At 43.7% G+C, this 23,533-nt stretch overlaps 1 protein-coding gene across 1 annotated transcript in view; it reads left to right on the top strand.

The window, feature by feature from the left end:
* The first annotated feature begins 14,307 nt into the window (after positions 1 to 14,307).
* MRTFA (myocardin related transcription factor A) overlaps positions 14,308 to 23,533 on the top strand; it is a 96,686-nt gene continuing 87,460 nt past the window's right edge. Inside the window, exons 1-3 of the mRNA XM_048300725.1 lie at positions 14,308 to 14,322; positions 14,652 to 14,812; positions 23,288 to 23,351. Coding sequence (XP_048156682.1) covers positions 14,308 to 14,322; positions 14,652 to 14,812; positions 23,288 to 23,351 — 240 coding nt within the window. The remainder of the gene's footprint in view (positions 14,323 to 14,651; positions 14,813 to 23,287; positions 23,352 to 23,533) is intronic.

Below are 23,533 nucleotides of genomic sequence, written 5' to 3'. Positions count from 1 at the left end.
GAGGCCAGGGGCCCATAATACTGGGTGGAAAATCAGTTTATGAAGGAAACATTTTCAAAATCACCAACCAAACTTCCTACATGCACGAAGAGACTGATGAACAGCAACATCATCAAGCCTTTGCAGCTTTGTTTTCCACTGCCCCCATCCAAGAGAAACAGAGTACCAAATGCAATCCCTCAAGTATTGCTAATATAGCAAAACGGCAAGGACAGGGGACACAGGACTGGGAGGAGAGGCAAAAATAGCCTGGAGGTGTTTTTCTGTCCACGAGGAAGCAAGCTTAGGCCTGAAGTAGTGCTTCTTCTCTTCCCAAACAAGGAGTAACAAGGACCAGCTCTTCCTCGGCTTTGCTTGATGCAATCATTCCTAGAGAGGTAAGAAATTGCTGGGTCTAAGGGGAGAGAACTTTACTAGGATCTCTTGAACAGGTTCCCACTCAAACAAGGCGTGTAAGAAAAGGCCAGCTGAGTCACTGCTGTGGGAGAGGCTGCAGCCAGCAGATAAAAGGTCTGCATCACCAGGTGCTGTCAGAATGAGTGTTAAATTAAGTGTAAGAGAGACACGTTGTGCCTAAGGCTTAATTAACTGTTCCCTTTCACCATGAAAGCTTGCACTCATGCCTTTACTATGTCTCCTGCTTTTTAACTGAGTTCTGACTATCACCAGCTATTTAGAAACAATATCTGCCTGGGGTTTAGCCACGTCCACATGTAAGCAGCTCTTTCAGGGCTGTGGTTGAAGCGAGTGGTGAACTTCAAAAGGACAACCTCATTTCACCAAGTGAGTAAGCAGAGCTTGGGCCACAGGAGGCTCTGAAGGGTGGGGTAGCTCTCAGCTATGGCAGCACTGGGAAGCCCAGAAGCCAAGAGGAAGCTGAACTGCAAATAGAATTGGGGTCTGTGGCTGTGATATGCTGGAGAGGTTTAATTAGGGTGTAGCACTGTGGATAACACTCACTTCTGGGAGTTTTTGTATTTGCAAAGTGAATTTACCAGAGAAATCCTGTGCAATGACTGTTTCCATATTTATCTTGAAAACTTGACCTTTCATTGCTGCTTTCTGCCCCACTGGTCCTCTTTGGTGGCACACAGAGGTCCAGGTGGTCTCGATGAATTAATTTCCCCTCCCTCAGATTTTCCCTGACTGTTGCTGCAGCTGGTGGCTCACACAACTGTTTCTGCTTTATCACCAGAAGCTTTCAAGGAAGCCAGCTTGCTGAGACCTGGATTTCTGACAGAGAAGAAAAAATCTGAAGGTAGGAACCGCTTTTTAAAGAAGTCTTTGAGTAGTGAAATAAGTAGGGTCAGAAAGGCACCCACCTTCTTTTTTTTTCCATGTGAAGATTATCTCTGAACACAGGAGCAGATACAATCAGTGGATCCAAGTGGGGCAAAAACACAGACAGGTTTCTCCATGCTCACACATCCATGCCCAGGGAGGGCTGGTCATGCTCATGGTTGCCATCTGAACCCAGGGGCTGCATTTTCCTGAAGGGCTTTTTGTGGCAACACCCATTTAAAGAGATCTAGCTGTCTTTTCCTCCTAACACCTTGGGGTTTTAGCCTGGATCAGTCCTCTGTTGGGGTTCACAACTCGGGTCTATAACCCATCATGCTCGTGCTGCAGAGGAGGTGGTGGTTGTGCTGAGGTGCAGCTGAAGGAAGGAATGGCTGGAGACATAAGGGGGAAGCAATGGCTCCATGAGCACAAGCATTACTAGTGAGGAACCTGAATCATGAGATGGTGGCCTCAGACTTCTGTCCAGAGTTAAATTGCACAGGCTGTAGAAATAAAGCCACGGTGCTGGGTCTTTTCCCCCAATGACCCCCAGTGCCATGCCCTTCCTCAACAGGGGGGCTCTGAGGCCAGGGACAACCCCCTGTTTACATCAGTGGGTTATGGAGCTCTGCTCACAGCAATCCAAAACACAAATAAGCAGGGCCTGAGATGGTCTGACCTCATTAACACCTGTGTTTTCCCTCTTGATAGCACTAATAAAACAGCTCTTGAGCTGGCAAATATAAGAACACTCCCATTATTTTGGGCAGTGCAGGGTTTTCTTAGGATATGGATGTCTGAATAGCAAGAAAAGGCACACAGTCACATTTGTTCCTGCTGATTCTGGACTAGGCTATGTCCATCTACTTCCATGGTCATATTTTCAGTGACAAGCACGATTACCACCATTGATTCATTGGTGTATCACTAGCAGCAATAAAAGAGGTGGGTGCTCAGAGAGGATGCCAGGTGCTCTTTCTCCACACAAGTCATCCTGCTGGATATCCCTTGTCTTTTCACATTGCTTCATCTGCCATAAAACAAAAACAACAGCTAAATTTTGCAGCTTTCTGAAGGTACATGGATATGGCTCCTCCAGTGCCTCACCTAGCTATAAAACTGCTGACCCAGCAAGAGGAGCAAGGCCACATCTGATTATGAGCGGCACAGGGAGGAAAATGCTAATGGCTGAGTTTGCCTAACCCTTCCTCTTAGCAAGTCTGATTTCAAGTTGCTGATAGCATTGACAAGTGGTGTGGGCAGAAATTATCTATGTTGGGTGTCTGTGTGTGACCTGTACTGTCTCAGGAAAACTTCAGCTAAAACAAGACAGTCATTTCCCCGTATCTGAGGGAAACAAGCTTTATTAGCGTAAAAAGAAAACCACATCCTCTTTCATTAAGATTTTCTAACACAGCTGTGCCCTGACTTCAGACATAAAGTTAGTCTTTCTATTACCCTCTGCTCCATGCCTGTTGTGATTACAAGCCATTAAATAAAAAGAGTGATGCTGTCTTGGTTCCTACATTTCCCTCAGCACAGGCAGGCTATGTCCCCAAAGCATGTGCCATCCTTGAATGGAATAGAACATTCCTGGGAATTGTTCCTCCCAGCTGTAGGATACTAGTATGTCACTGGCATTATTTTACCTGTTTTAGATATTATTGTAATTATTACATGCTGTTATATTAGTAATGATAATAATGTTAGGGAGACATTGTTCCTGATATGTTCAGGGGTTCCAGTATTTCTGTTCAAGTGTGGGATTTGGGTGTATGTTAGCAGAGCAGGTTAAAAAAAAGGGTTAAAACAAAAATCAGGACCTATAGGAAAGGAATCAGTGATAGATATCTGGCACAAGAGGTTAACAAACAGGATCTGAAAAGAGAGAAGGATGCAGCTTGGGAGGAACAGCATGGCAGGATTAGGTGGCAAAACAAGAGAGGAGATTTAACCTGCCTCTGTGTGCTTTACCATCTGAGGGGTCAGTGCAGTTCATTCCCCCACCCTACAGCAGTGAGGCAGTCCAGACCCTGTCCAGCACCGCAGCCGTGCTGTCAGCCCGGGGCTGCCGTGCCGAGCAGAGACAGAGCAGAGCGCTGCCGGCACGTCTCCCTCGCCGCCCGGGGCTGGACGGGCTGCGGGCCCTGGCCCGGGGCCAGCCGGAGCCTCTCCCGCAAACAACACCCGGGCGCCACTGCGAGCTCTGATTCCTGCTCTCTCGGGGGCCATGGCAAAAATCCGGCCCGCAGGCCTTGTCTGAAGAAAGACTGCAGACGTTTGTACGTGCTGGTAGTTCCTGGGCCTCGTATGTCCATCTCGTAAAACAGACCAAGGATTTTCCCAGATAAAAAAAGACACATCTCTTGGCAGAGAGTCACATCTGCAAGTACCCGAGAATGAAAACATCCGGAGAGTGCTGCCTTTGAAACAAAATGCCCAAAAGCTCAAAAACATGGAGGGGAATGGAGAGTGCCATCACGGCAGCACATTCCTGTCTCCTGCCTCCTTCCTACCAGCAATCATTAACCATCCCGGGCCAGAAGCCAGCAGAGAGGCGACTCCTGAGCTGGATGCCTTCATCCCAGGGACGAGGGCAGCAGGAAGGAGAAGAGCGGTGCCTCTGCACGGCCTGGCCCTGCCGGGGCCAGGCACAGTGGCATGGTGCAGGCACTTGCTGCCCGGCACTGTGCCCATGTCCTTTTAAACTTGTCATCCCACTTTCCAGCGGGAACCCAATGCCGCCTTCTTCACCAAAGCATAAACACAGAACAAGGGAACAACGAGTGCTCATTCACTGCACGTTTGTTTGTTTCAAGACCCAAAGTTTATATAGTTTAAAGCTTCCACATGCCACTTTCACTGGTGCCCCTGCAGCCTGGTAACTGGGATGTGACGGAGAGAAATGGATGTGGAGCACTTTAGCGTGATCTAACAGCAGAGCTATTTGATCTGGGGTTTGGCATGCACTGAAAATGCCAGTGGTTAATGGACTGTGAACATGGTGCAGCAGCTCTTTGCCTCCCTGCTGGCGCAGGAGTCAGTGTTTCGTAAAGCTGAAGAGGATGCTCTCGTTTGCAGCATCTGTCCCACTGATCTAGTGACCAGCCTTGCTTTACTACTCATCTATCAATGCACAGCCAGCAATACACAGATATTTCTAGCCTTCATTTTAAAAAAAACCTTCATTGAAAAATAGAAAAGTCTGTCTGGGAAGATCAACTTTGATCTCTGGTTTTGACCATTTGCCTGACTTTAAATTTCCACGTCTTCAAATTTGGTTTAGCTCCTGCTACAGTTTTCTAACACAGTGCCTAAATGTCTATTTTTGTCTGAAGTTTTAACATTTCCTCTACTTAGACTGAATATGTTTTATTGCATCCTCTAAACCCCAGGGACACTCCAGTGAAGAGAGAGCACTGTCAATGTGAAAAGCAGTGGTATTTTCCCAGTTTCAGACCACTCATCTGTGCCAGACTCTTACCCAGATCAGACACCATTTTTTTCTCTGCACTTAAAGCTCACCAGGGACAGCAAGACACACACAAAAAAAGAAATTAAAAAAAGCATCAATTCTGTAATAAGAAGACAAATCATTCTTGTCAAATGTATTTGTCTCCATAACGGGAAGAAGTACTTTTTATAGGCTTTTTATTTTAGACACGGAAAATCATGATGTATCTGTCCTCTATGTGCAGTGCCCAACAGAAGATTGTACCATTCACTGTATGCGTCATTTACTCTACGTGCCAGGTTTCTGCTGTTTTAATTTACTGCTGAGGGATTTCATCCTCTTCCTTTTGGGGATTGTTCAAATCAAACAGCGATTATTGTTGGCTCCTTCCATTTTAGGCTGCCACCATCACCATAACTTTTTGAGTGGCTTCGATACAAAAACCCACAACAAGAGTGAAGCTCGCAAAGAACTCAATGTAGTATCTGGTACTTTTCCTCTTCCAAAATAACTACTTGGAAGAAAGGGTTTGTTTGGTTTCTTAGGCTTTGTACAGTTACTTATTTTAGGTCGCTTTATTTAGTTTATATTTTTGTTCCTTGTACTGAGCCAAAACTTTCCTTTTCTCAAATTCACTTGGGTCCTCATGGCTATCACACTAGGACCACCGTAACCACTCCTCCTTCTTTGACACTTAGATCCTCCAAAGCTTTGTGAGTTATTATCATCATTCTCTTGTATACATATTCTTGTCATTTGACCAAATTATACATGGGATTTGTTTAAACATTTTAAAGCATGGAATCACCAGGGAAAATCAAACATCCCTTTTGAAAGTCCTTTCTGGACTTCAGGTACCTGTTTAGGTCCCTTTATGCCCCCTTTAGATCAGCCACTTCTACTTTTTGGCTTGCTATCTGCCTCTTGGCAAATGGGAGGTCAATCCCTGCCAGTCTTGGGCTGCTGACCTGACAGAGAGACCCAGTGACAGCTCTCACGACCCACTGAGTACAGAGAGGGATGAACCAGCTCAGTGCACAGCCCAGGATGAAGTGCACATTTCAGGTGCAAGAGCAGATGAGGATCAGAGGGTGTGTGTGCCCATGGCAGCAAATGACACCGTGCCCAGAGGAGACCAGACTTAGAGCAATTGTGTGGCTCACTTCACCCTCAGATGGGCACTTTGCTGGGGCAGAAGAGATTTAGTCTTTCAGAATATCTGCATGCAGGTAGTACCATGTAAAGGTCACTACAGGACACAGCCAGAGCAGGGAGATTGTATGTCACAACCTCTGGCACCATCAGGATAAGCCTGCCATGGAGCCAGACCAGGGTAATATGCCCATGGAAGGCAAATGATCAAGTCAGCAAGAAGGGACTTGCAACATCTTTGGGAGAAAATTGGTAAACAGTGGCTAAACATCAGCCTATGTATGCAGCAGTGAGAACAGGGGTGCTGGAGAACTGCTGACATCCATAGCAGGGGGAGCAAACCTAGGGTCCCTCAACATGCCAGACCCCACTGCCCACACACTGACAGATTTCAAAGATTAAGATGTCTGGAACATGCTGGCAGCAGAGAAGGTTGGATTTCTTCACTACAGCAGAAACAGCAATAGAGATGCAGACAATATCCAGGAAATAGATGATGCTCAAGATATAAAGTTGGACAATATTAACCTAGGAGATTCTCTGAAGAGTAGGTTGCTGTGAAAAAAAGGAGCATAGTCACAAAATACAGATTTAATACCTTTTTTTCTTATGTTTGGGAGAGAATCGAGTGGTTGAAAAAATGTGTCAGTCACTTGACCTCTATCTTCATCTGTCACATCGTGTTTTTCTGCCAAAGAAAGTGGCCTGAAAACAGTCTTTGAAATTCCAGCTCATACCTTTACTAATACGCCCCAGCAGTAAAAAACATACTGAAAAAATTACCCCCTGCAGGCTACTATCCTATCTGTGACAGAAACCAGGAGAAGATTATTTCCAGAAAAGTTCAAGAGAAGAATTCAAGAGAAGATAATTTGCCTACAGAAGTAATTTCTAATCGTGGGCTTTCTGAGGTTGCTCTATGGCCTGAAGCTAGGTGGATTTTATCCCTCAAACATGAAAGAGAGAATAAAAGTAACAACCTCTGATTATCCTCGTTTTCCCCCTCTCTAATCCTACTTAAGCTGACTCTTGCTCTCAATGACGGTCAGCAAAAGTCTCACAAACAACGTTATTCTGTAGTAAATAAATTTCCTGTACACACCCAACATTATTCTGTAATAAACACGTCTCCTGTTATCCACTTCAAAATGCATCCCTTTTCGGGTTCATTGAGTCCTCATTCAGTATAGGAGCAATCAGGGTGCAGCAGAGCACCTTGACAGACTTCAGTATTTTCTGCTTTTCCATTATGTTCTCTTTTCTGAATTTCTCCCTGTAAACTAAATAATCACAGGGTGCTTCTGCATAGCAATATCTCCGTCCTTTTAATCATATTTGTCCTTCAATTCCAACCTACACCCTTTCTCCAGTGCAGTTTTTTTGAAATGAGATGCCCCTGATATTTCAGGCAAAGCTGCCTCCTGACATTACATACTGGCATCGCGCACATTTCTGGAGAAATCAGCTCCGTGAGAATGCTTTATCATCAGCCCCTTTAACCAGACGTTTAACCCTGACAAAGGGCTCCCTGGAAGCAGAAGGAGTTGTGGAGTGTCGGTATCCAAGATGCTGAGCAGTCCCCAGTGCTAACAAACCGCCCCGGGGCACTTCCCTGATTTGCGTGGGCTCCATCAGGAGAGCCCTGGCCAGGAGCCCGTCACTCTTGCTACACTGCCAGCAGCTGGAAGAGCTTTTGGTGTCTGACGGGCAGCTCTGCCACACAAGGATATCTTTCTTTGGTAGCAAATTCAGCTGCTCAGTTTCAGCGTTGTGCTGCAGCAGGGGCAGGGGAAAGTGGAAAACAGCTGCACTTGAATTTCATTCCTACTTCCTATGTTTGTGCCTCTTTGTTTATCTGGGACACTCATTCCTGGATTGGTTGTTTTGTAGGAACATCTTTGTCTGAGAGAGGCTGCTGCTGCGTTCCCCAGGCAGACATGTTTTTCATTCTTTTTTTTTTTTGCCTTCCATTTGATCCTTCTTTTCTCAAGCATAAATCAGAATACTCTAATTTCTCTCCAGAGCTTTTCCCTCCACTGTTTTTAATAGATATATTTAAATCACATTTTAAAATGTTTCTTATCACAATTGTAAATCTTGTTATTGAGGCTGGAAGGCTGAATGTTATGTTAACAAGCCTTACCCAGACTAGGGAGAGATTTAGAAATACCAGGTGTGTTAGCTGGGTAGAGGTAAACAGAAAAAGGTAAACCGAGGCAGAAGATGAGGCTGCACTCATTTTGGTGAATATCAGCGTATTCTGACATTGTGTTGCACAATTTCCCCGTGGTCCATCTTTTCTCGGCACTGCCAAAATCCTGCTCCAGAGACCATTTAATGCAGCTAAGCTGTGCAAAGGTGATTGGTCAGATCAAAATGCCAAAGGAACTCTTTCCCGGTGGATGGTGATTATTTTCCTCTACTATTTCTGCCTTTGCAGTCTGTTTGCTTTGAAGCCTGTGAGGTCATGGCAGTGTCCAGTTTTATTGAGCCTCTAGGACAGCACACTCTCTGTCCAGCACCTCTCCCAGAGAGTGGGACCCACAGGGCAACTCCCCCAAGCTCTGAAAATAGCTCTGAACTTTCCCAGCCTCTGCATGTGTTCCTTGGAACCGCAGCCCTGCTGGATGAGTCAGCTCTCGCAGGGTGACATCGCAGCTGAAATCAGACCTGGGCTTTGCAAAGAGAAATCCAAAGATCCTCTTGTTGCTTCATGGGAAACATCTACATGAAGTAAAGATGAGTGTGTCACACACTTCCTCTCCCCATGCTGATTACTCACCACTCTGGGGAACCCCCAGGGTTGTGTGGGGATCAAATCTCCTCTTTCCAAATCCTTCAGCTGCACCTTCTCTGGCAATGAAAGATGGAGAACACAACTCCTTTGAGAGCAGACTGTGGAGTCAGAACAGCAGCTGGGAAGCAATACAGTCTTGATGAGGATGTGCCAAACCAGAGTGGACTCCAGCATCTCTTTTTTCCAGCAAGCCGCTGGAAAAGGAGGCTCTATCCGAAAGACTGGTCTGGCACCAGAAAACCTTTCCCAGCTTTCTCAACTGTTTGGTTGTCACAACCTCTTGCTGCACTCCATATGCCTCTGTGGAAGGGATAAAATGACTTCTGCAAATGTCATGATAGGTATAGAACGACTGGGATATAAAACCAGACACAGATCTTTTCTCCAGTTAGTCGCACAATTGTATCACTGGGATATTACCAATACACAGTCTCCGTGGTTCAATTCATCATGATTTAGTCTGAACGGTGAATGGCAAGACAGACCCTTTAAATGTAATGCTCTTTTGAGAAAATTATCTCTTCTGTGGTCTTGCTTAAAAATAAAAGGCTAGGAAAAGGGTACTCTGTCAAAGTTGCCTCAGATGTTTCCACAGCACTTTCAAATCCAGTGTAATGAAATCTGTTGCCAGGTAAATAAAACCAGTGTGGAAACACTTACTCTTGCCCCTTACTGGGACGTGAGTGGCTTTGCACTCTTCTAAACGCAGATGTGAAGATGCCTTTCTTGGCTCTTGAATTGAGGAAAGAACTTTCAGTTGCTGTCAGGAGAGTAACTATGGTTTCTTACTCCCAAAGATTGGAAATGCTCACTCCTTACCCTGTAATTCTCTTATCCTTGTTTGGTTGATAGCTGTGCCTGTCTTCCTTATGCAGCTTTTTGATCAAATTGCTGTAATTTAGCAATCACTTCACAGGTGGCAGAGACTGTAGACTCCTCTCTGTTCTTTGAAGTTCCTACTTTCTATTACAAGTCATTGCATTGCAACCATATAGATCCCAAACATTTTGCAGTTGGAGGCCAGAGTCACAAGACCTGGTAGATCAGAATTTTACCCAAGATCGTAGTGCAACATGGAAGGAAGAAGCCTCCAGAAGATTCTTCCTAATGCCTTACCCATTCAGTGTGCAGATGAATAGATCAGTAGCACAAGCTGCGATATAATGTATGTTAGAAAGGTTATATTTGTAACATCTGAAAAAACATTTCCCCTCAAGCTGAAAGGGAAGGTCAGTGTCAGATTAGTGCTTTTGTGTGTCACTGTCTGTCGCTGTGGCACTGTAGGAACAGACCTGGGAGGCAATGAACCGATATTAGGAAGTCAGTCCAGGGGAATGGGCAGGAAATGGAGCTTAGGGACCCATGACAAACTCCCCTGCTGCATAGTTCTCCTCTGATTTTGGGAAAGTTGCATGCACTGCTGGTGAGTCACAGGCACCCAGACGATGTGAGTTTGGCTCCATCTAAGGGAAGCAGTGAAATACTACAAAGCCCCAGAAACGAGTTGGTGTCTGTTCCAGTCCTTTCGAGCCAAAAGACGATGGCCAACCTTCACCTCTTCTCATAAACCACAATGTAGCTTTATCCGTGCACTTTTGAACCGATGAGTTTGTAAACTCTGCTATTTACTACGGTAATACTTTTCTATCTATGCGGGTCACAACTTGGAAGTCAGCCTCAGGTTAATGATTAATGTATTCTTTGATAGAAGACACTAATTATTAACCCTGGACTCTGATACTAATCCACACACTTTTTTACGAGCACTTACACTTCCCCAAACAATTTCTTTATTGGAAATTCTCGCAGTTGATATTTGCCTAAAGGACATACTTTTAAAAAGGAATTCAGTTTCCTTTGCTCTGTTTTTCCTTTATGTTACTCTTTCTTTGAACAGCTGAGCAGGCAAAATCCTCTTTTCTTGTAAAGGGCACATAGGAAGGTAAATTCCTTGCCCAGCAAAGCTTAGATTAATAGAAATACGTTGGCATTTACCAAACTGAAACTGCTGACCCATTTCAAAACAGAAAATCCTTAGTAAGATAGGAAAATGAGTGTCTCTAACATTTTGAACAGTCTATGAACTACCTCTCTAAGATGTTTATGTCCTTGCCCAACTCCTTTCTCAAGAGACACTTATACTGTAGGGATTATAGGACAGAAACCAACCACTGATGTGCAGGTCATGGAAACTAAGAACGAAACCATGTAAAGAGCAGGATTCAGTTTAAAAAGTGAAAGCAACTGGCCTCACTGAAGGCAAGGAGTCTTGTTAGGCACTTTTTCCAGTTGTCTCTTGCTTGTCAGGACTTGATTAAATAAAGCTGAGAACACACCATCTCCTACTAGTTTTACAATGCAACCCTGAAGTCAACTTTAAAGCTCTCCTGACACAGCAGGACTGTGGCACCACCGTTGGGAGGGTTGCAGCAGCTGCCTGCTCAGAGCTGGACCATTCACAGCCCTCTGCTTTCCATTAGGGGCCCAATCTTCAGTGTCTACAGCCTACTCCTCCTCCTGCATACCCAAACGCATGCCTGAACTCCAGTACTTCTGCATCCTCCTATTCCTTTCCCTGCCCAACCTCGTCCGGTGCACCCTCCTCCTCAACCTCTGCCTTGCAGCCTGTGAGGGAATTGCAGGCTCTGGCTCGAGGCCAGCCAGGGAAGCTGACCTGATCAAGTGATGGACAGTGCTTGGTGTGGTGGAAGGGCTCCTCCAGCCCTGATACAGACAATAATGGCCCAGCACAATCCATCCACACAAGTGCTCACCAGAGGTGCTGGGGTAGAGGTGCTGCAGGGGTGGCTTCCCTTGAGCTCAGGTCAGTGTCTTCTTGCAGGAGCCTGGCCACAGCAGCTGGTGTACAGGCTCTGCTGAGCCCAGGGCTGGCAATCATCCCTGTTTGGCCAGCTGCCTCTGGAAGGAGCTTCCCAGAGCCCTGGGAAGTCCCTGCACGCTCTTGCTTGTGTGTACACACATGCACGCGTGTGAGGACCTGCTGCTGTGGTCTGTGCAAACCACTGGAAAACCTGGGATCTTGCCGAGCTGCTAAGATGCATGTTACCAGTCAGAAGCCAAGATAGCAGAATTCATTACTCCCCCAAAAATGAAGCTGGACCAGTTATCTGTGCCAACAAGGTTCTTTCTCCATCAGGAGACAATTTGTCCATCAGCCTAATGCCAGGGCACTGTTAGGCATGTTCTGAGTTGTTGGGTCATTAAGGTTTCTGTAACAGCTTGTGGTTTTAAGCAGAGTCATCTTTAGATGGCTGAAGGCCATCCAGACTTTAATGTTAAGCACAACATAGAGCCATTTTAAGAACTTTATCTTTAGAAACACTCTTAGGGACACCCTTTACTTTGTTCTCTTTTGATTTTTTTCCCCTCCATTCTTACTTGCTTTTCTTTAAAGAGGAAAAGAAATCCAAATGCAGAAGTGAATGTAATGCTAAGTCAATGATGACTAAGACATCAGGTCAGGAAAATCAAATATTTCTGTGCAAGGTTCCAAGCTTAGTTGTTCATGGTAGGTGCCCAGAAGTAACTTAATTTTGTGATTATGAAATGGAGTTCAGAACTGCATTTAGAATCAGTCTTACGGTAATGGTATTGAATTCTATTGAATTCTGTTATACTTCACTGGTGCCTTCTTTGTTCAGTGTAAACTTTCATCTAACATTAAATCAAATGGAAGTAATTTAATAGACTTGATTCGCTGCCTTTACCAATACTGCAGATGTTCTCATGCATTTGTTAATAAAATGTGAATTTAGTTAATTCATTATGAGTCTTAAGGAAATTGAAAGCTACTGAAAATAACTAGGCCTTCAAAACTAAACCAAAAAATATAGCTTGCATGTAACATGTGTTCTTCATTTGTCCCTGTTCCTGGTGGAAACAGAAATATTTTAGGGAGAAGCAGAATTATTTCTTTATGGTTTCCCCTACTGTATATTTATCAAGGCCTATAAACACCTTTGAGGGCTTAGAAAAGCATAGTAGTACCTACTGAAAGCAATCTGTAACACGCAGGTTTGTAAATCAGTAGAGACCTTAGTGACCAATTGGTAGTGACCAGTGAAACCTACAGACAGAAATGAGGAGAAATGCTTCCATCTCTTAAATGTTCATCTATTTGAAGGCAGATACAGTGAGCAGGACTCCAGCTTGTGAACTGGAAATACGGGCAGAGCTGTGAGCTTTGCCAGTTTGTGGTATGCCCTTGGACACATCATCTGTCCTCCCCTGTTCTGTAAACAGATCTATTAACAAGTCTCCTAAGCAAATGATTTCAAGAATGAGCCACACACCATTGTTGCTAAAATTGGCAATGCAGAACAGGAAGACATCTATGCTCTCTCATTCACTTGGACCATTTGTCTCAGACCCCTAAAGAGCTGTTAGAAAACATGGGAGAAAGGAAGGTGAATATTCGTGATTTGTCATTAAACATGAAACTCCCAGAATTACCATCATGCATGGGAATGTTTTGTGTTTTTGACTCTATTGTTCCACTAAACTACCTCCGGAGGGCTAACCCTGTCAAACAGCAGGGAGAAGAATTATGTTACTTTGAAGATTTATGTGCATAGCCAAAGCTGAACTGGATCCCTGGGAATGAAAAGCAAAAAGCTGTAAATGTCAGGATTGAAAACTAGGGCAAGATAGTGGCTGACTGGCAGTAACTGGCTAAGAATTTGGTTCTTCTTAACATACTTGTAACATCAAGCTTCTTATCATGAAGTTCACAGATTAATTGTACACTGCACAAACATTTTTTCCTAACTACTTCACATACATTGCTTTGCAGTTATATCATGTCCTCCAGTTCTCTGACTATATGAGAGAATAAGGAAAGGCCAATGACGCCTTCTTTATATCACTTGTTATTGTATACCTCGCTCTTTTCTTTGTTTTGAAAGGTGATCCTGACTTTTTCAGCTTCACAGTTGGAGACAATCCTTCACGGAGCATTGTTACAGTCTCTGTCATGACTCACGTCCTTTTGAGATACAGTAAGCAGGGGTGAGAACATCACTGCAGGTAAAGTGCACTTACTATTTATAACGATACTATAACACTCCAGCTATGGTCCTCTGCCCTGCTCTTCAGGGATGCCATCATTCTTCTATTTTCTGCACAACCTCACCCCAGTTAACCGAAGTTTTCATTATGGACATTTCACCCACTTGCACCATTTATTTTCCTGGCTTTGTACCACATCAAGAACCTTCGTGCCTCTCCAAGAGAAGGACCAGACCACCTTGTGAGGCATCCTCCTGTTCAGTCACAGGTCAGGCAGCGAGAGCACCACAGTTCCCATTGTTGGTTGCTCCGTGATTTTGAGACTCAGGGACCCCTGAAACCGCTTTTCACACATGAAAGCGTGGAAAAGTTGGAGAGGCATTTCACTCAAAGATTTCAGCTGGCCAATCCCTAATTTCCAGTAAACTTGCTTCACTGAATATTATCTTCCAATTTAAGATTGCGACCGTCCGGCGATAAAGCTGAACAATCACCATCCTGCTGCATTTAGCTTCCTGCACTTAAGATCCAGCCTCTGACGGGAACCCCCCACTCCCATCCCAAGGATTAGGGGTGGGCGGTGCTGGGCGAAAGCATGGGACAAAGGAAGGTAAATATTCCCGACTTGTCCTTAAGCCTGAAGCTCCCAGAACTGCCACGGCGCACGGGATGTTCCATGTTTTCCACGCCCCGCGCTCACTAGCGCACCGCCACACCCCACCGCGCCCATAAGGGCGGCGCTGCGCCTTTAAGGCCGCGTCCCCGCCCCTCCCCGCCCAGCAGCCAGCCCGCCCCCTCCGTCCGTCCCTCCCGCGATGACCTCACCTCTGCCTTCCGATCGGCTGTGCGCCCCGCCAGTCACACCGTGCCCGCCCCTCGCTCCGTGAAGCTTCCCCAGGTGCTCGTGGGCCATTGGCCACTTCCCGTGCCGCTCACCAGCGCCTCTGCGCTCTGACGGGCGGCTCCGGCGGGGGGCGGGCGCTTCCGCGGTTGCGAGGCGCCGGCCGGCGGTGGCGCGGCCGGGCTGCGGGAGCGGGGGCGGCGCCTTCTCCGGCGGGGACGGGCACGGGCGGGCTCGGGCGAGATGGAGCCGTGACCAGGTGAGTGCGGAGCTCTGGCTCGGCCGGGACCTGCGAGGCGGCCTCGAGGATCGCCAGCGGCAGGGAGAGGGAGGGTGGGCGCGGGCCCGCCCCGAGGGGCCTCCCCGCGCTGGGGCACGGCCGCTCCCCGCGGGCGCAGGGCGGCTGCGCCCCCTCCGGAGCCCCCGCGCTGTGTCCCCGCTGCCCCGGCGCGCTCTGCGCCTCTCCCCGCCCCTCCTCGCCCTCACGCCTGGGAAGGGTCCCGGGCGCCTCGCGGTCAGCGGGTCGGTGGGGGGTGGTTTTGGGGAGCTCTTTCCGGCGTTCGAGGCCGGGCAGTGCTGACAGGGGTTCTCGAGGGTTTGGGCAGCAGCAGCCGCCTTCTCCTGCCATCTTCACTGGGCTCCCTTGAGCGGGGTTGATTTTCCCCACTGGGAGGATGCTTGTCCGTGCTGTGGCTGGGTGCTTATTTGAGGTTACATCCGTGTGTCCCAGCTGTTTGTCTTCCTCTCTGTCACTGTAAAATCTTGTATCAAAGAGGACTGTAATTTCACATCGTCCCTGATCACGGATGAAAACTGATAATTCTATGTGTGTGTCAGTGGAAATAACCCTCCCGAGAGCTTTGTGATATGCATCTGTGTAGCCTTATGCTGCATCATGCAAACTTTGTGTGCATACGGTTGTGTGTGATTCTGTTTTACCAGATGAGCCTTGAGTGAACTGAATAAAGGGTTGCAGGTTTGCTGCTAGCAGTTCCTTTCTGGTATCGTTTGTCCAGACAGTATCAGGGCCCGTGCTGTGAAACTGCATTTTAATCTCCCATCCATAGAAAATAAATTTTGAAGACATTAAAAATGTTTCTGTTTAAGTCTCTAGTTTCTTTTCTGTGTCTTGGAACCTAAAATGTGCTTTTTGTTTCTTGGTAGGAGCTGAAGACACAGCTCTGAATATTTGAAAAATATAAAATGTAGCTATTCTGGGTTGAATGGGTATATCCCAATATTCTGGTTTTATTTCAAATTTGCGTTTGACATCAGGGCTAGTCGTGGCATGGCTGACTTACTGGAAGTGTGTTTTCTATTTGTGTGTTGTTTTTCAGGTAAAAATACAAATGAGCTTCCACCACTGATTTCAAAACACATCTTCTGCTTGCACAAAATCCCTCACTGGGTTTCTGTAAAGACACTGTCAAACTGGTGGAAGTGTAATGCCTTTAGGTCTTCATCAGTATTTCCAAAAATATTTCAATCATTACTGAATATGAAATGGAAGGGACACCCATTTGTTCCCATTTGCTGCAGTGATTTAATGAGTGATCTAATAGTTGTGATTAAATAGAATCTAATAATAGAATTTAAAATAAGTGTATGATCTGAAGCTGACTGTGAACTCCTTTTCTGTTCTTTAGATTTGTGCTTTCTGCTGAAAGGAGAAAAAGAGTTGGGGCTAAAAGCAAATGCCTTAAGCTTTCCACAAGTAGGCAAATTTGCCCTTCTTAATTAGCAGATATTAGCTTACTGAGCCCTTTCCAGTCCTTTCTCAGTTACAATTTAGAAACCAAATGTGATTTCAGGAAAAGAGTGAAATATTGCCAGTTATAGCTTCTTGAGCATCGTACTGTTCTGTACAAAATGTAAGCAATTTGCTGGTTCCAACAGTTGTGGAAGCAGCTTTAATTTGTTTAATTAAGGCCATCCACTCCTATGATCATGTGGGAGAAGGCTCCCAAATCTTCAGGCAACAAGCAGATCATGAAATAAAATGCAAAGAAAGGGAGTACAGAAGACATTTTGACATAGAACTAAGAGAATGTGGGATTTTTCCAAAAGCAGTCTTTAATTTTTCCTCCTCTTGAATATGAGATAATGGGAAACTCTTAGGTTTGAGGAGGAGTGCTTGCTTGCTTGTGGTTTTTTTTTTTAACTATGACTTCTACTGGCATGGCAAAGCAGCAGCAATTTTCACAGACTTTCGTACTTGAACCTCCAGGTGAAATGTACATTCAGGCAATCAAAGTACCCCTTAATGATGATGATGATAATAACAACAGCAATCCCTACTGGATTTCCTTCACTGTTGAGCCATGATTAAATTCCTGTATGGTATTTGATGGAGAAAACAGCAGCTGTACTAGAGAGAGAGAAGTATCAGAACAAAAAAGGTTTGCATGTTGGAGAAGAAAGCAGATAAATTCTTAGGATGTGTCAAAACATTATCACAAGATTAATTGTTGCACTCATTTGGAATGTGCAGGGTGTCTCCTTATATGCTTTTTACCCCAAAAGCACAATTTATAGCAACTCCAACAGTCTTCTGTCTTTAGTCTCTATACTCAGCTGTCCTTCCTGTGTTGTAGATCATAAAATTGGACTATCTCAATGTCTGTTTACTTACTGATAACTCAGTATTGTGATTAAGATTCCTTTTGAAGAGTACAGTTGATTTCTTCCATGTAAAAATGGTAATAATTAACAAATCGTATTACAGTTATATTATAGTTATACAGGACTCTTCCTTTAAAGTTGTTTTTTTTTTTTTTTTTCCATTCAGTTGTGTCCTGAGGGTCAATGTCTTTTCCTGAGAAACTGTTGGAGAGGAAGCAGAAAAAGCAATTGCTCAGCGGTCTCAAACTGTCAGACACCTACTCTGGGAAAGCCAAATCTAATTATTTCCTGTTGGACATATTGCTGAACTGAGACTGCAAAGAGAGGATGTGGTTACACAGACATTTCTTTTAGTGGTGGGGCTGTCTTAAACAGCTCATATTCCCATGAGCCTCTTTTCCCCTCCCCACCAGGTGCTCAGTAGTGAAGTGGAGTCTATGGAGCTACATGCTAGGCCAGGTTAGAGACCTGATTTTTAATCTGGGCGTGTTCTATTCCTCTCCCCCTCGGACCCCCCAAATAAAAGATGTGGGAGAGCTGCAGGAATGCATAGCTGGAGTGGAGGAGCAGATCACTAAGAGCTACAGCTAAAAGGAACTGTAGTTAAAAACTGTTCCTGTGGTTCTTCTTTTATGTGTGGGTGTCAGATGAAATAGATGAGTTTGTGTGAATTCAGAAACTCATTTCTTTGTCAAATACTCTGTTCAGTTCTTCAGGGATACTGTGTGTGTGGTTAATGTGTATGTTTTACCTTCCAACCTTTGAATGCTTTCTGGAGTGCAAATGCTGTTACGTGTCTTCTTCAGGGGAAGTGAATGGCATTGGGGTGAGGACAGTTTTCATTATCAGTCTTAGATGTGCCACATTGGTCATTCAGCACCTTCAAATTTTTAAATGTGGGTTGTCCTTGCAGAGGCCAAACAGTGCATGCAGTATATACAGAATCTGCCCTCAGTTTTATACTGTTTTAAGATGTGAAGAAACAAGGCTACTAACAGTATTTCGCTTCCTTTGATCCTTTCCTATTTCTTATTCAAGATACTTATTTTCCACACAGATAAATTTTTGAATTTGTCACTGAGTGAGGTAATGTAATTGTTTAAATTAGTTTGGTTTATATTTCAGAAATTGATGTAATGAATTTGGTTTGTGCAGCATTCCTTTCCCTTTCACTCCCCCATTTTCTTGTGTGTGTGCAGCATCATTATTCTTGTGCAAAGAAATATTTTGGATTTAGGCACACGGCCATATTGATAACATCTCTGTAAGAAGGTGAAATGTAACACAGAGTCACAAGTATTTTTAAATCTTGAAAGCTAAAGGCTGAGCTTTTAATTGGAGATTTCTTTTGCACCTTAACCTCATGCCATCCATCTGCTTTTGCTCTTCTACTACAAACTACAGTGTCAACTACTTCTGCTTATCCTTCTTAATTTACTTGTGCTCCTATTTCAGCTTGTTTGGGCCCTGCTGATCCAGAAAAGCAGGGTTTGTGTGGAGCACAGCAGAGGAAGCAGGGTAGCTGCTGCTGCATGTGCCAGCGTGTTACTTGTTAACAGCTGATCACTGGGGGCTGCCTTTTTGGCACTGAAAGAAAAACTTTCTCCTGGACATGGTCAGGAGTTGCTGCTGCTCTTGTCTTTGCTTGCCATGGGTGCATATTGAAATGTGTATGTACCACAGTGCAGGGGCCCTGGCATAAGCAGTGCAGAAATTTCCCTATTTTGCCATCTTCTAGTGAGGCAAATAAATGTGCTGACTACACATCATCTTCAGAGTGTCTTCGTGTTAGGGGAACAGGAGACTGAAATGGTATGTCTAGTTTTGTGAAATGAATTTCGGTCTGGGACAGTCTACATCACAGATTGTTTCAACCTCAAATTAATGTTTCCGGTAATATTTGGCAATTACAACTAGTTATAGACACACTAGGGAGGGGATGTGTGGTTCCTTGAGTCCTACCCTTCCCGTGGTTTAGTGGAGCACTGAGGATATGTCTTCATTGCACGACTGGTCCATATGGTTGACACCCTGTTTAGGCTTACTAAGATGAGATCATCCTTTACACACAAAGATACCCATGTTATGATGAACTCATTCTCTCTGCAAATGTTTACATGTGTGATGGTACAGCTCTGAGCAAAGAAAGATGAGACAGGATTCACTTTCTGTCAATTACAGGGAAGCTTTTCCTCCTTCAGAAAGAAAGTTTTGGAAAAAAACTTTGAAAGACTCTACTTGAATGATTTCCTTAAAAAAAAAAAAAAAATTACTACTATTTTTGCCCTCCCTAGTGATCTTTATAGCAATACAATTCCCAGCAGAATGTGATTACAGTCCACACTGTAACTTAATTTCTATTCCACTGTGTAAGATGGACCCGCACACAGATGAGAGTTTTCTCTGAGTGACTGGTAGGGCCGTGTTAATGTTAGGCCTAATGTAACTGTCCGAAATTTGCTCTCATATGTCCTGTTGGACATGATTTACAGGAGCAGATAACTTGAGTCTGAATCTTTTCAAAGCCTCCATCTGAGGGACAGTCTGGGTGTTGGAAGGATGGGATATGAATTCTGCCTTGCCATGTTCTGAGCAGACTTACGAGTCATGTCAGTGAGTTTCTGTGTTGTTCAGACGCGCTGAAACTCCAAGTCACCAGTGAAGGCAATAAGCCGTTGTAATCACTGGAATAGCAGCCATTTGGCTTGAACATGTAAACACTGACATATAAACTTTTCCATTGGATGGAGAAGTTTATCAGCAAGATGAGACTTCTGCATTTCTTAGAGATGACACTATTTTTTCTTCAGAAAATCTAGGACAGTAGAGTTCTGCCTGCATTGACTGTAGTGAGAGGAAAAAGGAGTGTTGGAGGAATGTTTTGATTGTGCTGTGAGCAAAGAATAGCAAAAACAGTTTAAACTGTGGAATTTTGCCAGAAAATGTTTCAGTTATCAGATTAATCTTTGCTCACTCACTGCAGCATAGAAGGAGCAGTAAGGAGCTTGTCTTCCATTACAGTTGTAAGGCTGTTCTGCTAAGTATTTGTGAAGCTTGGCTTGTTAATTTTGAAGGCAGGGTGTGTCTGGGTTTTCTGTTGTTTCGTTTTGAAGCTGGATTGAAATTCCACAGAGTGAGTGAATAAGGATAACGATAGGAATATATTATACCTGCAGCATCTCTTAGCTTAATAGCACACACATTAGAAAAGAAATTGACAACTGTTCATGCCTATTGCAAGCCAGTTATCTCCTATTTGGGGTTCAGATCACTAAGCAGTAAATTGCAGGATGCAATACTTTAACCATCTCAGACTGAGCAGGAACTTTGTTGGCAAATGGGACTGAACGTTTTAAAATTGACCTTTTATTGGCCAGAGTATCTGGAATAAAACTTGAGTTCTTAGTAGAGAAAGTAAGAAAAATGTCCGATGTCCAGAAGGATGAGTTCTGCATGGGAGAACAAGGATCTCTAGGCACCTGAGAAGGCTAATGGAAGTTTTGGAAAGTCAGGAGAAGTAAATAAGTTAAGGCAAGAAAGTTGTTGCAATAATTTGTCCTGTTTGCTGAAGTGCGTGTTTGTATGTTCACATATATGCACCTTATTTTCTGAAAGAAAGTGCTAAGTTTTTGAAAAGATGCCAAAAAAATCAGTGTATGTGTGTACCATATTGTGCCAGGTGAGATGTCTGTCCAGGCTGGTGTTTTGTGTTGGCTGGTCGTTGACTATGAATGCCTTGGAAGGGATGTAGAACTGGGGTGTAAAGGGAGATTCCTCCCCTTCTGCTTCACCCTCCCATCTGATTAGGGATAGCTTGATACGTTCTTCAGACCTGGGGTATTCAGCAGTTTGAAGTTTTCTGGAAAAAAAAAGCACTGAAGAAAATACAAAGATTATTTTGACTGGGTGTGGGGTTTCGCTTCTGTAGAAAATTCGCAGATTCCCTCTACCAGGATAGGCAGATCAGGAAAAGACTCAGTGTTGGACCTGTTTTGAGTCAATTGAGATTCTGGAGAACATGGATCTTAAGTGCTGGAAACTAAATGCAGCAGCATGGTGATTGTTCAGCTTTATCAGTGCTGTTGCAATCTTAAATTGGAGGATAATATTCAGTGAACCAAGATTACTGGAAATTAGGGATTGGCCAGCAGAAATCTTCAAATGAAATGCATTGCTAACTTCTCCACGCTTTCATGTGTGAAAAGTGGTTTCAGGGATATCTGAGTCTCCAAAAAAAAAAAAAATCCCGAAGCAACAGCAAACTAAAAAATAAAAATCCCACTGAAAACCAAGCTATGCCAAAAACTTGCACTGAAGTCAAGATTTAATATATGGATAAATTTCACTCACTTATAATTTGTGATTTAAAGAATCAACATCATCACGATTAAATTTTGATGTTATGTGCTTAATGCAGTCAGAAGAATGTTTTAGCAAAATTGTTTTGCCAAATTCTCTGGTACCTTGTTCATCCTGTTGGAGTAGCAAACTCTTAACAGTGGTTAATTGTTTACCATCTTTGTGGAAGACTTTCCTTGACTTCTTGAGGCCTTTTTGCCTTGCCTGTTAGAAAATCTAGGATCTGCAATTCTGTAAAAGGTACACTGTAAGTATATACTTCATTGCGTAGTCTTGCATCATTATTATGTTTTAATTACAGTTGTATCAGTTTGACTGCTTTATTAAAGAAAAGTAATTACTTATTATGGGTTCTAACATTAAATTAATTCAGTAGTTGTAAGTAATTCTAAATATTGACTTGATGACAAATACTGTAAGAGGTGGCAGAATGACTTTGTGATTCTGTGATACAGCCATGATTAATGTGCCCTGGCACATTTTATTCAGAGAAAAATAGAAATATTCTCTGGAAGGGAAGTCTCTGAAGCAGTAGTGTCCTTACTTCTTTTTTTCCATTTGTACCAGTATTGTAAATCCCTTCTCCTTCAAATTAGAGGAGTTAAGTGGAGGAGAGTTGACCAAGTACATATGCAATTCATTACCTGTAGCTCCTTCTGAACAGTGTAAACAGAATAAAATTCTTTTATTTGTTGGGGATCAGAAAACTCACATTTTGTGTTATGCTGACTATCCAAGCATTAAGCCTAATCAGTCTAATTGGTCTTATTCCTTCTGATGTTGAAGTAGTAGATAGCTTATTCTATATATGTATTTTTTTTTAATTTTTTTTCCTTTTCACTGGAACTATGTTAATACTCATGTCCAAAGTCCATCTGGTCTGAAGTTTGTATTTGGGGAGGTGCCTGTTTCTTTTTTGTTTTATCTTATTGACAAAATATCATGGCATCTCGACTGCAGTTCTGTGCTTCTGGTGGGTAGGAAGCCCTAAAGTCTGAAAAGCTCGGAGGAGGAAATGGAATGGAAACTTTGATGATGGCGTATTTTTTTTTAAAGGTGGCTAAGGAAGTAGGAGTGGAAGCATGGCAACTTCTGACCCTTTTTATTGCCATTTGAGACAGCAATCTTCCAGAGCCTCCGAAGTAATTATCTTCTAGTTAGGTACTGCTGTGTACACCTGTTAGAACTGTATTGCCAAAGAAAATGATGTGTTACTTCAGTACATTTGTGAGTTTTTAAGGTGCACGGGATGGTTCTTCTCCCCCTCCTCCAAAATGGAATTCCCATTGCTGTCTTGACAGATCTCTGTAATGTACTTTTATCTTTTCCCTGTTTTTGTGTGGATGGGTAACCTGCTGTGATAAGCTAGTTATAACTGTCTTCAAGTTCTACTATCCAGTGTTTAAGAATGATTTCAGTACACGGACCGGAAAATTGAGTGTATGATTTGGTGAATATTCTGCCTTAGTAGATCTCAAACAATGCATTCTTCAGAACTGACAAAGCAGCAGTCCTAAAATAAAAATTCTGCTCTGCAAGTAGCATGGGTGTGTGTATATCAGCATGGCAGTCTTGATGGTATGTCAATCCAACTTCTGTAGTGTGTACCAAATGAATTAGAGATTCTATTTAAAAAGAATCCCAGATAAAGGACTTTGCTCCTTACTCTTAAAGGAGAAAATGGGCTGTGTTTGGTTTGTTTGGTTGTTTGTTTTTAAATCTCTGAGTATTTGTGTCCTGTTTTCTCTTTCAGTGTCTGGGGAGAGAGCTGCTGGCATGGAAGTGAGCTGGGTTTGTCCGTGGGAACTGTGAGTAAGGTATGTATTGTGTTCTTTTTTCTGTCTTTAGTCTGCACCTTTTGTTCTTAGGTTTTGAATTGAAAATTGCTTGTAGTCATTAAAAGTGAGGGATAGTATTGTTTAGAGATAAAATATTTTGAATTTGTTTTAGTGTCAAGTGTGACAGCTGTGCAGCAAGGACTTTATAGTGTTAAAAGAGT

This window comes from Corvus hawaiiensis, chromosome 4 (genome assembly GCF_020740725.1).
Source record: "Corvus hawaiiensis isolate bCorHaw1 chromosome 4, bCorHaw1.pri.cur, whole genome shotgun sequence".
Taxonomy (NCBI): domain Eukaryota; kingdom Metazoa; phylum Chordata; class Aves; order Passeriformes; family Corvidae; genus Corvus; species Corvus hawaiiensis.
This window is presented reverse-complemented; position numbering and strand designations above follow the sequence as displayed.